At 47.4% G+C, this 12,711-nt stretch overlaps 1 protein-coding gene across 1 annotated transcript in view; it reads right to left on the bottom strand.

Annotated features, from left to right (window-relative positions):
• AFG1L (AFG1 like ATPase) overlaps window positions 1–12,711 on the bottom strand; it is a 481,876-nt gene that overhangs the window by 134,279 nt on the left and 334,886 nt on the right. Inside the window, exons 9-10 of the mRNA XM_069235452.1 lie at window positions 1,187–1,257; window positions 828–928 (exon numbers count right to left, since the gene is read on the bottom strand). Of these exons, the coding sequence (XP_069091553.1) occupies window positions 828–928; window positions 1,187–1,257 (172 nt within the window). The remainder of the gene's footprint in view (window positions 1–827; window positions 929–1,186; window positions 1,258–12,711) is intronic.

Below are 12,711 nucleotides of genomic sequence, written 5' to 3'. Positions count from 1 at the left end.
CCTCCCTGAATATACGTATACTGTGTCTGACTTTTTGAATAAAAACAATAGTCTGACGAGACAACTGTCTTAAGATCAGACCGAAAAAGTCAGTCCACAGAGAGTAATTAAAAGGTCACATGGCGTGTTAATTAAGGATACTTACTGGACTCAATCATAAAGGTAGGGCAAGCAAGTGCATAAGTAACAAAACATTTCAAGAATATTTTGCAAAATAAATGCTTCTGCATGTTGGTCAGGCAACTTAAATAAGTTCAGTTATTTTATTTTATTAGTTCCCTTTATTTTCAAATTTTTATGATCCGCAGACAGTCCACCAAGATCCCAAATGCTCGGGACTCCCAGCAACCCATGTTGGCGAAGAGATGCCCAACTCTGAATTATAGTTTTCTTTTGGTAACCTGTTGAATTAGTAAACTGCCATAACTTGGTGTAAAGGGTGACTAAGTGTGATGCTGTCCCTCGTTCTAGAATCCTGGACAAGACTATTGGCAGTCAACCACAGGATGAAGAGTGGAAGGACCTTTTATTCGCTCCTTGTGTGGTTTAAGATGGACCGACAACTTGAACAGCTAACATTCTCCAGCCGAAAATCAAGCCCTCTTTTAAACAATTTTAGAAAGTAACAAAAGTCAGTACACAGTTTTTTCAACTATTAGGTAATGAAATTTCTCTACTTCCTGCATGTGTGTATTTTACAAAATTAATTTATATTTTTAAAAAACGAATAAATGCAGAGTAAAAAACTATAGCATGATTGAGTGAAAAAAAAAAAACTTGCGAAAAAATAGCTTAACTTTAGTGGCAAGAGCTGCCAGGGTACTCACTCGGTCGCACAGCTCTTCAAACGTACAGTCTGCAATGGTCCCGCAAGCCTTCCGCAGCCTCAGCTCTCTGCCTTGCACTTTCAGGATCCTTGGTCTAGTTACTATGGGAACAGGAACAAAGCCTCAGTCCTAGCCTGGATAATTAGTATAAAATTCATCTCTTACGGCTAGGAAATGCAAAGCTTGATGAATAATAGCACATGATTCAACACATAAATTAGACAAAATGCTGATACAATGACTGCCACTTGAGTATGGCATCAGCCCCGAATAGAGCAATGGAACTTATTAATTGGTCAGCGGAGATTGGTCATTGTGCTCTAAATGTATTCCCTTTCAAGAGAAATTAACTTACGTACTATCATTTTGTTTCTGAGCCAGCTCATCAAACAACTTATCCATGACGGCCTCCACATCAGCCTCACTTGTGCTAGAGTGAAAAGAATAATAGAATATGAAATTAATAACACTTGAATCCAACATCAAACAGCTGCCTGGGCTCGCTTAGCTTTTTGCTCAGATTAAAAAAAGAGAACAGGATGTTATGGTCTAAATACAAACATTAGATTTAGAACACACTTAGAAGCAAAGAGTATTAACTCTCAGGTAGAGGATTCCGCCTTATTTGCATACACTGAAAGACTTCTGGGCTCCGAGCTGTTTGCAGTAATGAGGCAGCGCAGTCAAAGCAAACCCACTAACACCGCTCATGCACAATGAGGAAGAAAAGCTCCCGCTCCCGCTCCCGCCTGCACCCCAATTACAAGCAAACACACAAGACAGTCCAACATCCACCCAAGGTTGGGTTGGTGCCCCGTGGAGAGGGTCCCCATGAAATGAAGTACTGCGGGATCCTTCGCCAGAACCAGAGGCGGGAAAGGCCCATAGGACTCTCCCCACAGACCCCATGCTTTCCCATTTGAAGAAATAGCCTCCACCTATAGCCTCTTCTATGGCAGCTCAACCTGTTCCACGAGAAAATGTATTAACGCTCTTTCTGAGTTCACTGGGAGTAGAGATGTTAATATCAAATATCTGCATTTATTATCCCATAGTACTGATGTAATTCTGTTGTAAAGCAGTTGATAACAGAAAAAACTCTACAATTTTAACACAACTGATCATACAAGTGGGGCTCGACTTGCTAAGCCTAAACTACTTTGGGGCGCTTCATGCTCCTGAGTTAGTAATTTCCCAGGTGAGCAAATCGAGGTCTGGTTAGTAGCACTGTGTAACCCCCTATTAATACTGCATAGCTCTTGAAACGAGAATCTGGGCGGCCTCCACCCAGATTGTGCACCCTGCCCTGCAGGCGAACTCACTTTTTATTAGTTATTAGGAGCTATGTCAGGGCACCGGTCTCGCTGTTAACTCGGCCGAGGCCATGATTCTTTTGTGAAGAATGAGGCTCCGTGAAATAACCGGCGTAGCACACAGGCTGGCCTGACAGACGGGAGTGCTTCCTCGTCCCCAGAACACACTCGCAGCTCCTCTTCACCGGCTCCCTCAATTTACTTGCAGCATGCAGTGTTAACACGTAAGGGACCAGAATCGATACACATTACTTAAGACCCACACATTGGATCGACTTTTTAAGCACCCTCTTTTTCTGCACGGATATTCCTACTTTCCTGACCGCTTCAGGATGCACAGATTTTTATTCCGACCTGACAAAAATCACAATGATAGTTATACCAACAAATTAAACCAGAGATGGCTGAAAACGGAGTTCACTTGTTCACCACAGCCTTTCTCCCACAAATCAACTCCCGTCGACTCGCAATCAATGAGGTCGAGGAAGAAGAATGTGCTGCAATTATACTTATAATAGATATGTTACTGGTGGTGGAAACCCTTCCGCTCATTACGTCTGATTCCTTTACACGTGTATTGTGATTGTATGCAACACTGATGAAGAGAATTTCACATTGTTTAAGTCCTGGCCCTCCTTTCGTTCCAAGCTTGCGGCAATGTTGATTTTTATGGGAGGGGACAGAAACTGCTGCACAGTTTTTCAAAGTACGCCCTCTAGTATAGCCTTCAATTCACCCACTAAATGTCATACTGTGCCCTCAGTTCCGACTGACCGAAGCCAGCTAGAAAACAGAAGCACTGGCAAAGCCAATAGGTCTTGCCTAAGCAAAACCTTGGTTAATCTTTTTTAATCATGTTGTACAGCAGTGTGGCTAATGTTACTCACGGCTAACAGTTAGTAGCGTGGCTCTGAGTGCTAGAGTACATAGAGAAGAATGGAGTAGAGTGGAGTAGTGTGAGGTAGAGTGGCATGGCGTGGAGTAGAGTAGAAAAGAATGTAGGGGCGTACAGTATGGTGGTGTTGAGTGTCATAGTATAGTTTGGCGCAGAGCAGAGTGGCACAGTGGAGAGTGGTACAGAGGAGAGTGGAGTAAAGCAGAAAATGGTTGAGTGGCGTGGAGTGCCACAAGAGTAGTGTGGTGTAGAGCGGAGTGGCACAGTGGAGAGAGGCACAGTGGAGAGAGGCACAGAGAAGAGAGGCACAGAGAAGAGAGGCACAGAGGAGTGGAGTGAAATGGAGGGGAGTGGAGGAGAGTGGCTTACAGTGGAGTGGCTTACAGTGGAGTAGCGTGCCATGAAGTGGATTAGAGTGGCACAGAGTGAAGTGGCAGAGTGGAGTGGCAGAGTGCAGCAGAGCAGCGTGAAGCAGCGTTAAGTAGAGTGGGGCAGAGTGTCAAGGAGTGACAGAGTGGCATCAAAAGGAGTGGCATAGGGTGGCGTAGAGTAGAATGGCATGGAGTAGACCAGCGTTGCGTGGAGTAGTGTAGAGTAGGGTGGAGTGACTTAGGGTAGAAAGGATAGAGTGGCGTGGCATGGTACAGAGTAGAATGGAGTAGGTTAGAGTAGAATGGAACAGCTTATAGTAGAGTAGAGTGGCACATACTGGAGTGACGTAGAGCAGCACCTTTTAGCCATGTAGTAAAGCAGTGTGGCTGCTGTTCAGCATGGCTAAAGATTACTGGCATAGCACAGAGTGATAATGTAGAGAGCGTAGAGGAGAGTGGAGCAGAGGACAGTGGAGTAGAATGGTGCAGTGTAGAGTAGCCTAGAGTGGAGAGGTGTAGAGCAGAGTGATGTGGAATGGAGTGGAGTGGCTTAGAGTGGGGTGGAGTAGAGCGGCATGGAGGGGAGTTCAGTAAACAAAATAGAACCTGAATCCCAGTGTGAGCAGTGGACGGAGATTAGGATGAATCTGTGTTTTGTCCATGTTCCACACAAAGAAAAGTAAGGGACGCCTGGCATGTGCTGGCCAATTATGAGGCAGCACAGAACAGTGACAGTGATGCCAATGAGTGACAAGTAATGTGCGGCTCCAAGCCTTTTACAGTAAACAATACCATTCCATGCTGTCGGCAGGCAAGGCCCAACGTGGCTCGATTCATAAAAACACTTCTGCTTTTATAATTTTACACTTTAAACAAATCTAACATGTTTTACTTTGATCACAAAACCAATGATTACATGGTACAAAAAAGTTTGCCTTTTGTAGCTTATCAAATGACTTCCCCCCCCCCCGCTGCATGTTTTAACTCTTTATGGAGTATAATATAAACTTATCTAGGCTTACAGGAATTGGAACATTAAACTAAAAATGTATTTTCTTTCTTTCAAGTGATGTCACCCCTGTAAAAATGAGCAGGGAAGGAGTGCGTGTACATTCCCATTTTTGTAATACTTAAGCCTCCTACATTAAAGAGTAAGTTTTAGAAGCACAGAAAGGTGTGAGTTTGGCAGTGCAAATTGTTGTTAATGCCCACAAAATTAAACCTATGTAGTTGGTCCTCTACTCTCCAGTGACCAATCCCTTCGCACCCACTAGGTGTCATAATGGAGGTAAAATCTTCATTTTTTAGCAGAACACCCCTATTCAATATCAACATTTTCACATTTTGTTGCTACAAGACTTTTCTGTGTGGATATGTTTTGGGACTTGGGACTAAAACGTGCAGAAACAAATATTTCTCTTATGCCTGGTTCCATCGCATTCTCAAACTATTGAAAATAGCCACGCACAAAAGGACTAGAAAATGGAGAGAGCTTAACATAACAGTGTCAAGTGAAGAGGTTGCCAATGACAGCCGGTTCAAAGTCAATATCTGAAAGGCATTGCCATGCAGAAAGAAATGGATGCAAAACAACAGATCTGCTGGATGTCTTATTTTCCTAAAATGCACTGGTTGATTCCATGGTTCTCTTTCTTTACAACAGAAATCATCTGTATATTGTTACACTAAGCAATGCATAATAGAAGCAAAGACCAGTTTCGCCCTTGTTATGGGCTCATCAGCCGATATAGTTTTGTTCTTGTGATACAGTGTGCACAAGACCCACGTCTGGGCATACCTGTCCCACTTAGGATGACACACTGAAGTATACAGAAAGTGATAGCTGGAATGACTGACCTAATCTCAGCCACTGGTAATTACTCAGGGTTGCATCTCAACCCATCGTTATTTTGAGCTACTCCAGATCCAGTCTGGCACCTGAGGGAGATCCATGAGGTGAGGAACCTGAAGGTAGAAGTATCCATTAGAAATAGGAGTTTGATATATCTGGATTATCTTCTTAATCAACTACCGTTCTCAGACTAAGATCACAAAAGCAGCCCATTAAGTTAATGTAAGGATTGGGCAATTCCTGTCTTGCTTGGGAGTTTGTGTTGCAGCCAGTTCAAAATGTTTGATAACTCATGATCTTCATGGGTTTGTATTTGTTTTGGAAGTAGTCAAATCATAAATATTTATAAAGCGCGCTGCTCACCCGTGCGGGTCTCAAGGCGCTAGGGGGAAGGGGTTACTGCTGCTCGAAGAGCCAGGTCTTGAGTAGTGTCCGGAAAGCGGAGTGGTCCTGGGTGGTCCTGAGGATGGTGGGGAGGGAGTTCCATGTCTTGGCCGCCAGGTAGAAGGACCTCCCACCCGCCGTGGTGCGGCGGATGCGAGGGACGGCGGCGAGAGCGAGGTTGGTGGAGCGAAGAGGATGGGTGGGTGTGTAGAAGCTGAGGCGGCGGTTGAGGTATTCGGGTCCCTTGTTGTGGAGGGCTTTGTGTGCGTGGGTGAGGAGTCGGAAGGTGATCCTTTTGTTGACGGGAAGCCAGTGCAGGTGTCTCAGGTGGGCGGAGATGTGGCTGTTGCGGGGTATGTTGAGGATGAGGCGGGCGGAGGCGTTTTGAATTCGTTGCAGACGTTTCTGGAGTTTAGCGGTGGTTCCTGCGTATAGGGTGTTGCCGTAGTCCAGGCCGCTCGTGACGAGGGCGTGGATCATGGTCTTTCTGGTGTCGGCGGGGTTCCAACGGAAGATCTTTCGGCCCATGCGGAGGGTGAGGAAGCAGGAGGATGATACGGCGTTGACTTGTTTGGTCATGGTGAGAAGTGAGTCCAAGATGAAACCGAGGTTGCGTGCGTGGTCTGAGGGGGTTGGTGCGGTGCCAAGGGCCGTGGGCCACCAGGAGTCATCCCAGGCGGTCGGGGTGTTTCTGAGGATGAGGACCTCCGTTTTGTCTGAGTTCAGTTTCAGACGGCTGAGTTTCATCCAATCTGCGACGTCTTTCATTCCATCTTGCAGGTTGGTCTTGGAGCTGGTGGGAGCTGGTGGGGTCCTTGGTGAGGGAAAGTATCAGTTGAGTGTTGTCGGCGTAGGAGGTGATGATGATGCTGTGTTTGCGTATGATGTCTGCGAGGGGGCTCATGCAGACATTGAAGAGTGTCGGGCTGAGCGAGGAGCCTTGTGGGACACCGCAGATGATCTCGGTGGGGTCTGAGCGAAAAGGTGGGAGGTACACTCTTTGGGAGCGGTTGGAGAGGAAGGAGGAGATCCAGTCCAGGACCTGTCCTTGGATCCCGGTGGAGCGGAGGCGGGTTATTAGGGTGCGGTGACAGACGGTGTCGAAGGCAGCCAAGAGGTCGAGGAGGATGAGGGCGACTGTTTCTCCGTTGTCCATCAGGGTTCTGAGGTCGTCTGTGACTGAGATGAGGGCGGTTTCTGTGCTGTGATTGGCTCGGAATCCAGACTGAGAGGGGTCGAGTAGGCTGTTGTCTTCAAGGAAGTTGGTAAGTTGCTTGTTGACGGTCTTCTCTATGACTTTGGCAGGGAATGGGAGGAGCGAGATGGGGCGGAAGTTCTTCAGGTCGCTTGGGTCCGCCGTAGGTTTTTTCAGTAGGGCGTTGACTTCAGCGTGTTTCCAGCTCTCGGGGAAGGTAGCAGACGAAAACGAGCTGTTGATGATGGTCTGGAGGTGCGGGGCGATGATGTCGACGGCTTTGTTGAAGATGAAGTGTGGGCAGGGGTCCGAGGGGGCACTGGAGTGGATGGAGTTCATGGTGGCTTTGGTCTCTTCCGTGTTGATGTCCAGGCGTTGAGGGTGATGGCTGGGGTTGTAGGTTCTGTGGTGGTTGGCTGGGTCTGGTGTCCGAAGCTGTCGTGTAGGTCGGTGATCTTACGATGGAAGAAGGTGGCGAGGGAGTTGCAGAGGTCTTGTGAGGGCATGATGGCGTTGGCGTTAGGGTTGGAGAGCTCTTTGACGATGTTGAAGAGTTCTCTGCTGTTGTGGCTGTTTTTGTCCAGTCTGTCTGTGAAGAAATTTCCTTTGGCGGCGCGGATCAGTTGGTGGTGTTCGCGGGTAGCGTTCTTGAGGGCAGTCATGTTATCTGCGGTGTGGTCCTTGCGCCAGGCTTCCTCGAGGGTGCAGCAGGTTTTCTTTGATTCCTTAAGGGTGTCGGTGAACCAGAGAGGTTTTTTGGTGTTGGTCTGTCTCGGGAGGCGTCTGAGGGGAGCGAGGTTGTCTGCGCAGTTGGTGATCCAATTCGTGAGGCTGAGGGCTGCGTCGTTGGGGTCGGAGGAGAAGGTGGGTTGGTTGTCGTTGAGAGTGGAGAGAAGCTGTTCCTCAGGGATTTTGTTCCACTGTCGACGTGGGATGGGTTGTGTGCGGAGGTGGCGAGTCTCGCGTCGGAAGGTGAAGTGGACACATCTGTGGTCGGTCCAGTGCAACGCTGAAGAGTGGCTGAAGGATACGTGGTTGCTGGCGGAGAAGATGGGGTCTAGCATGTGTCCGGCGATGTGGGTGGGGGTGTTCACCAGTTGCTTGAGGCCGAGGTTGGCGAGGTTGTCGAGCAGGGCGGTGGTGTTGGGGTCGTTGTTCTGTTCCAGGTGGAAGTTGAGGTCACCGAGGAGGATGTAGTCCGGCGAGGCAAGGGCGTGCGGGTAGATGAAGTCAGTGATGGAGTGGCTGAAGAGGGCATGTGGTCCAGGGGGTCGGTAGATGAGAGTTCCTCTGAGTGTGGTCCTGGGGTCGGTGTGGATCTGGAAGTGCAGGTGTTCGGCGGCGAGGGGGGTGTCTTCGGTGGAGGTGGTGACGTTGATGGAGTCCTTGAAGACGATGGCGATTCCTCCACCTACTTGGTTGGTGCGGTCTCTCCTTGAAATCTTGTAGCTGTCTGGGATGGCTATGGCGATGTCGGGGGCAGAGGAGGCGTTCATCCAGGTCTCAGTGATGAAGGCGACGTCCGGTGGAGTCCAGGAGGTCCCATAGTTCAACGGCGTGCTTGTGGACAAAGCGTGCGTTGATCAGGATGCATTTGAGGTGGTTGTTGGTGCGTGGGCTGGCGGGCGTGGTGTTTTCGCGGTGGAAGGTGAGTTTGCAGGTGTGACATACGAAGGGTCCGTGGGTGCGTTTCGGGTTGGCTTGGAAGCAGGTGCTGGAGCGCCCCGGGTTGAGGGCGTGGAGGGTGACGGGGTCGTAGCGGTGCTGCGGGGTTTGGGAGTGCTGGTGGCCAGGGGTCGTGGCGCTGGGCGCGGTCCAGGCCCGGACGGGCGCAGACGGGCTTGCCCAGCGGCGCGCCCCGCTGCGCAGCCTCGCAGCGGCCGCCACAAGAGGGAGGAGGGGTCAGCTGGGGGCGGAGGCAGGAGTGGGGTGACGAATGGGAGCAGGGGGGGTGGGGGCGAGCAGGTGGTGGCAGCGGGAAAGCGGAGGGTGGGGGGGTCAGGTAGAGGGGAGAAAGGTGGCGGGGAGTTAGGAAGAAAAGATAGGAAGATAGGGGAGGGGGGGTTACAGAGGTGGAGGGGAGTGAGGAAGGTCAGAGAGAGGAGTCGGGGGCAGAAGAGCAGAAGAGAGAGAAGAGCCAGGAAGAAGGTAAAGAAGAAGAGGAGCGAGGAGCAGAAGAACAGAAGAGAGAAGAGCCAAGAAGGAGGTAAAGAAGAAGAGGAGCAGAAGAACAGAAGAGAGAAGAGCCCAGAAGAAGGTAAAGAAGAAGAGGAGCAGAAGAGAGAAGAGCCAAGGAGAAGGTAAAGAAGAAGAGGAGCGAGGAGTCCAGAACAGAAGAACAGGGGAGAGAAGAGCCAAGAGGAAGGGTTAAGAAGAGGAGGAGAGAAGAGTCAAGGAAGAGGAGTCCAGCAGAAGAGGAGAGCCCTGAGAAGCAGAGGATACGAAGTACACAGAAGAAGAACACAGATGAAGTACAAAGAAGAAGAATACAGATGAAGACAGAAGAATTGGGGTTGGAGAGTGGGCAGAAGGGATTCGCAGGCAGATCTACCATACCTGTATCCTGAACACCACTCTGAAGCAGCAAAATACATGTACTTTGTTACCCTTCTGTCACACCAGTGCCACAATACATTTAATACACCATGCTGGGGTTGACATCCTTCACTGTGCATCTACCCACAATGATTAGTTAACCTGGCTGGTTTGTGTACATCTTGGCTATTAGATTGCATACACTTGCAAGATGTCTGTCTTGCCTAGGTGTTTAGCCTGAATGTAAGGGGTAGCAATAAGTGGCCACCACATACTCCAATTCCTCAGATGTGAGAATGCTGAATTTGCATAACTTGTACTTAAGCCAACTGGGTATGAATTCTACTCAAGAGTAACCTGCGTTTGATGATACTCTCCCACAGGTGGGACAGAGATGTAAGGTGGGTAACTGTGAAGCCAGTATACAGTCTTAACATTTATGGTACAGAATATGAGAGCTCCCAATTTTAAGATCTTCAGTCTCGCTCATGAGTCTTTAGCTATTAGTGATGAAAACATCTTGAGATCAGGAATTTAAATGTGTTATAGCATGAGAATCCACTAAAACCATGCAGACACTACAAGCAATATGCTTAGACTGTGAGCTGGTGTATGTTTGGAGACAGAGTACCCCAAAAGAGAGAACATACTTGTTGGAATTACACACAACCTTTACTAGACTAGACATGCTGGCAATGTGCTGTGATGTTGAGAGCATTGTTATAAATGTGTGACCGGGCCTGAGAATTCTGTCAGACTACTAATCTCGAAGGTAGACATTTACCCAAGGGTGTAGGTTGCTTCAGTCAATGTTCTTGTTTGGTGACCACTGCACTTCAAGACCCTAGTTTCAAGCACATTGCCATGATCTTTGACATCAATACTGGAAAGACCAGCCAATTCTCATCGATCTCAGGTCCTTCACGTTATACATTTGTGCGATATGTCCCTCCAACACACATTTTATGAAATACCTTCTTGAAGTGCAGTACTTTTTTTTTTACATTACAAAGAGTTATTCTTGAAGAATAAGAATTACATAGTTAAATAAAACCCCATGCATGGAAAATATACCCATTTATAAGCAATTTAATTTGCATACTTGGGCAAGGAGGTACCTTGGGTACACTGAACGCAATAAGGCTTGGAACACAAACATGGTGAGCAGGCATCCAAATGATATTATTGCTTCTCCTTTTGTGTATGAGAGAAGACACATGATGGTGTCTTATGTGTCCTCCTGACTGACCACTGGAAGCTGCATATATCAAACTATGGACAGATAATTTACCTAAGCCTAAAGAAAGTTCCCCGGCTTTTCTCTAAACTTAACATGAGCAAAATGTAGCAGCTTATAAAAGAAATTCTCACAGATTTCGACAAAAATTAAACCTTGGTTTCACTTGTGACACTAATTATACTGGACACAATTGGTTGAAAACAGCAATTACGCAATGAACAAGTTACTTACCTTTGGTAACACTCTTCCTGGTTGATACTCTACCTAAGAACATATTCCTCACATTTAGAGTATTCCCGAGGTGCCAGACTACATCCAAAGGGTTTTATAGCAGTGCTCCTGTGCACTGCTAGGTGGCTATGTACAGTTCCATATTGGTCTCAACCTACCTTGGGAGTGACAGAGAGGAGCTGCCTATAAATGCCATCTCTGCGAGTCAATATCAGTTGCTTGCTGGACTCTTTCTGCTTCCTTAGACGTTCTTAATGCAAAGGACTATACACTTGAGAAAATACTTTTCGTACCACCTTACCTTTTTTGACCCTGAGAAGCCTACAAAAGGCTGGTCCACCCCTGATGGTTTTAGGTGAGATTGATCCCAAAGCTTAAGGGTCTTTGGGGTCCAGCTTTTGGAGTCTCTCTTCCTTTTTTGAGGGATGAGGCACAGCAAAGAATGGGAGGACGATGGCTTTTCCAACGTAAATAAGGAGTCACATTTGGCAAGAGGGCCATCCTGGCCCTCAACACCAGTTGGTGTGGGGAAAAGGTGTGTAGAGCAGCTGCATCAACAGCCTGGAGCTCACTCAAGCAACAAGATCACAATGAGGACAGTTTTGACAGATGATGCAACCAGCCAGCCGTGTGTTGGCTTGAATGGGTTGGACATAAGTAATATCAGGACCAAATTAAGATTTTACTGTAACATCAGAAAAAGTTTAGGAGGGAACACATTTGTCAATACTTTAATAAACCAGATAACAACAGCTGACAAGGAGAGTTGGATAGGTAAACACAATAGCTTGCTGGTCAAAAAACAAAACAAACAATAAAACACCCAACAGTTTGGCTTGTAAGTTGTTGACTGCACACCAGACCACAAATTTGTCCCAGCTCCTGGTATAAATGGACCTCGTACAGGGACACCTGACTGTGAGGATGGCATCCATCTCAGGTGGTAGACTGAACGCAGTCAACTATTGCTGCTCAATCTCCACACAGAGATGATGATTGCACAGGTTTGGATGCAGAACCCTGCACTGCTGCGACGACAGATGGTCCTTCCAGAGGCTGAAGCACTGGAACTACTTTTGGTGGAGAAAAAGCCCTCAACTGAATCATGTCCAAGACCGTTCATAAAAGTTACTATAAATGTAAGTCTCTGAGAACGAGTCAAGTGTGACTTCGGCTTGTTGATCGAGAACCCCACCTACGTCAAATGGTCACCAGTGTGATGCTATTTAGATTTAGCCATTATTTGCCCATCAACTCAATTTTGTGCGAGTGACTGTGTGAGTGACTCCATCTTAACACCTGCTGCAGTTGCGGAGCAGCGCAGGTGTTTTTCCTTACAAAGCATGTTTTTCTCTTCACCAGCGAAAAGCTGGACAGTGCTCAAACATATTATGTGGGAGGCAGCCTAGATAAGAGTTCACAAGGCTATGGCTGTTCTTATCAAAGGAATGTACAAGTTTGTTTCGGAACAAACATTGGGAACCTGGCCAGCTCCTATGGGTGTTTTTCGACCCAGATGAAGTACAGCCAGCGTTTAATTTCATAAAAGAGAGAAAGGGGGGTTCCTAGAACCGCCTTCTTGAAGTGGTTTAAGGTATAAAAGACGGGGATACTTGGCACAAAGACAAGAACTAGTCTGTGAAGCGGACTCACAGCCCAGGATCTTTGTGATTCCAATCAGGGGTCTCATACCTTGGCTGATCAAGAGTTCCCCAGTGTCGTAGGCGAGGATGATGTCAACCCCATTGGTGATGCATTTTAAATCTTGATCACTTAGCTCATGTATACATGCTCTGCTGATATATTGCACATTTCGTTTTTAGTCTTGACCACTTGATATATGCATTTATCTTTAATATACACATGTT

This window comes from Pleurodeles waltl, chromosome 5 (assembly GCF_031143425.1).
Source record: "Pleurodeles waltl isolate 20211129_DDA chromosome 5, aPleWal1.hap1.20221129, whole genome shotgun sequence".
Taxonomy (NCBI): Eukaryota; Metazoa; Chordata; class Amphibia; order Caudata; family Salamandridae; genus Pleurodeles; species Pleurodeles waltl.
The sequence above is the reverse complement of the archived record's forward strand: the minus strand, read 5'-3'. Positions and strand labels throughout refer to the sequence as shown.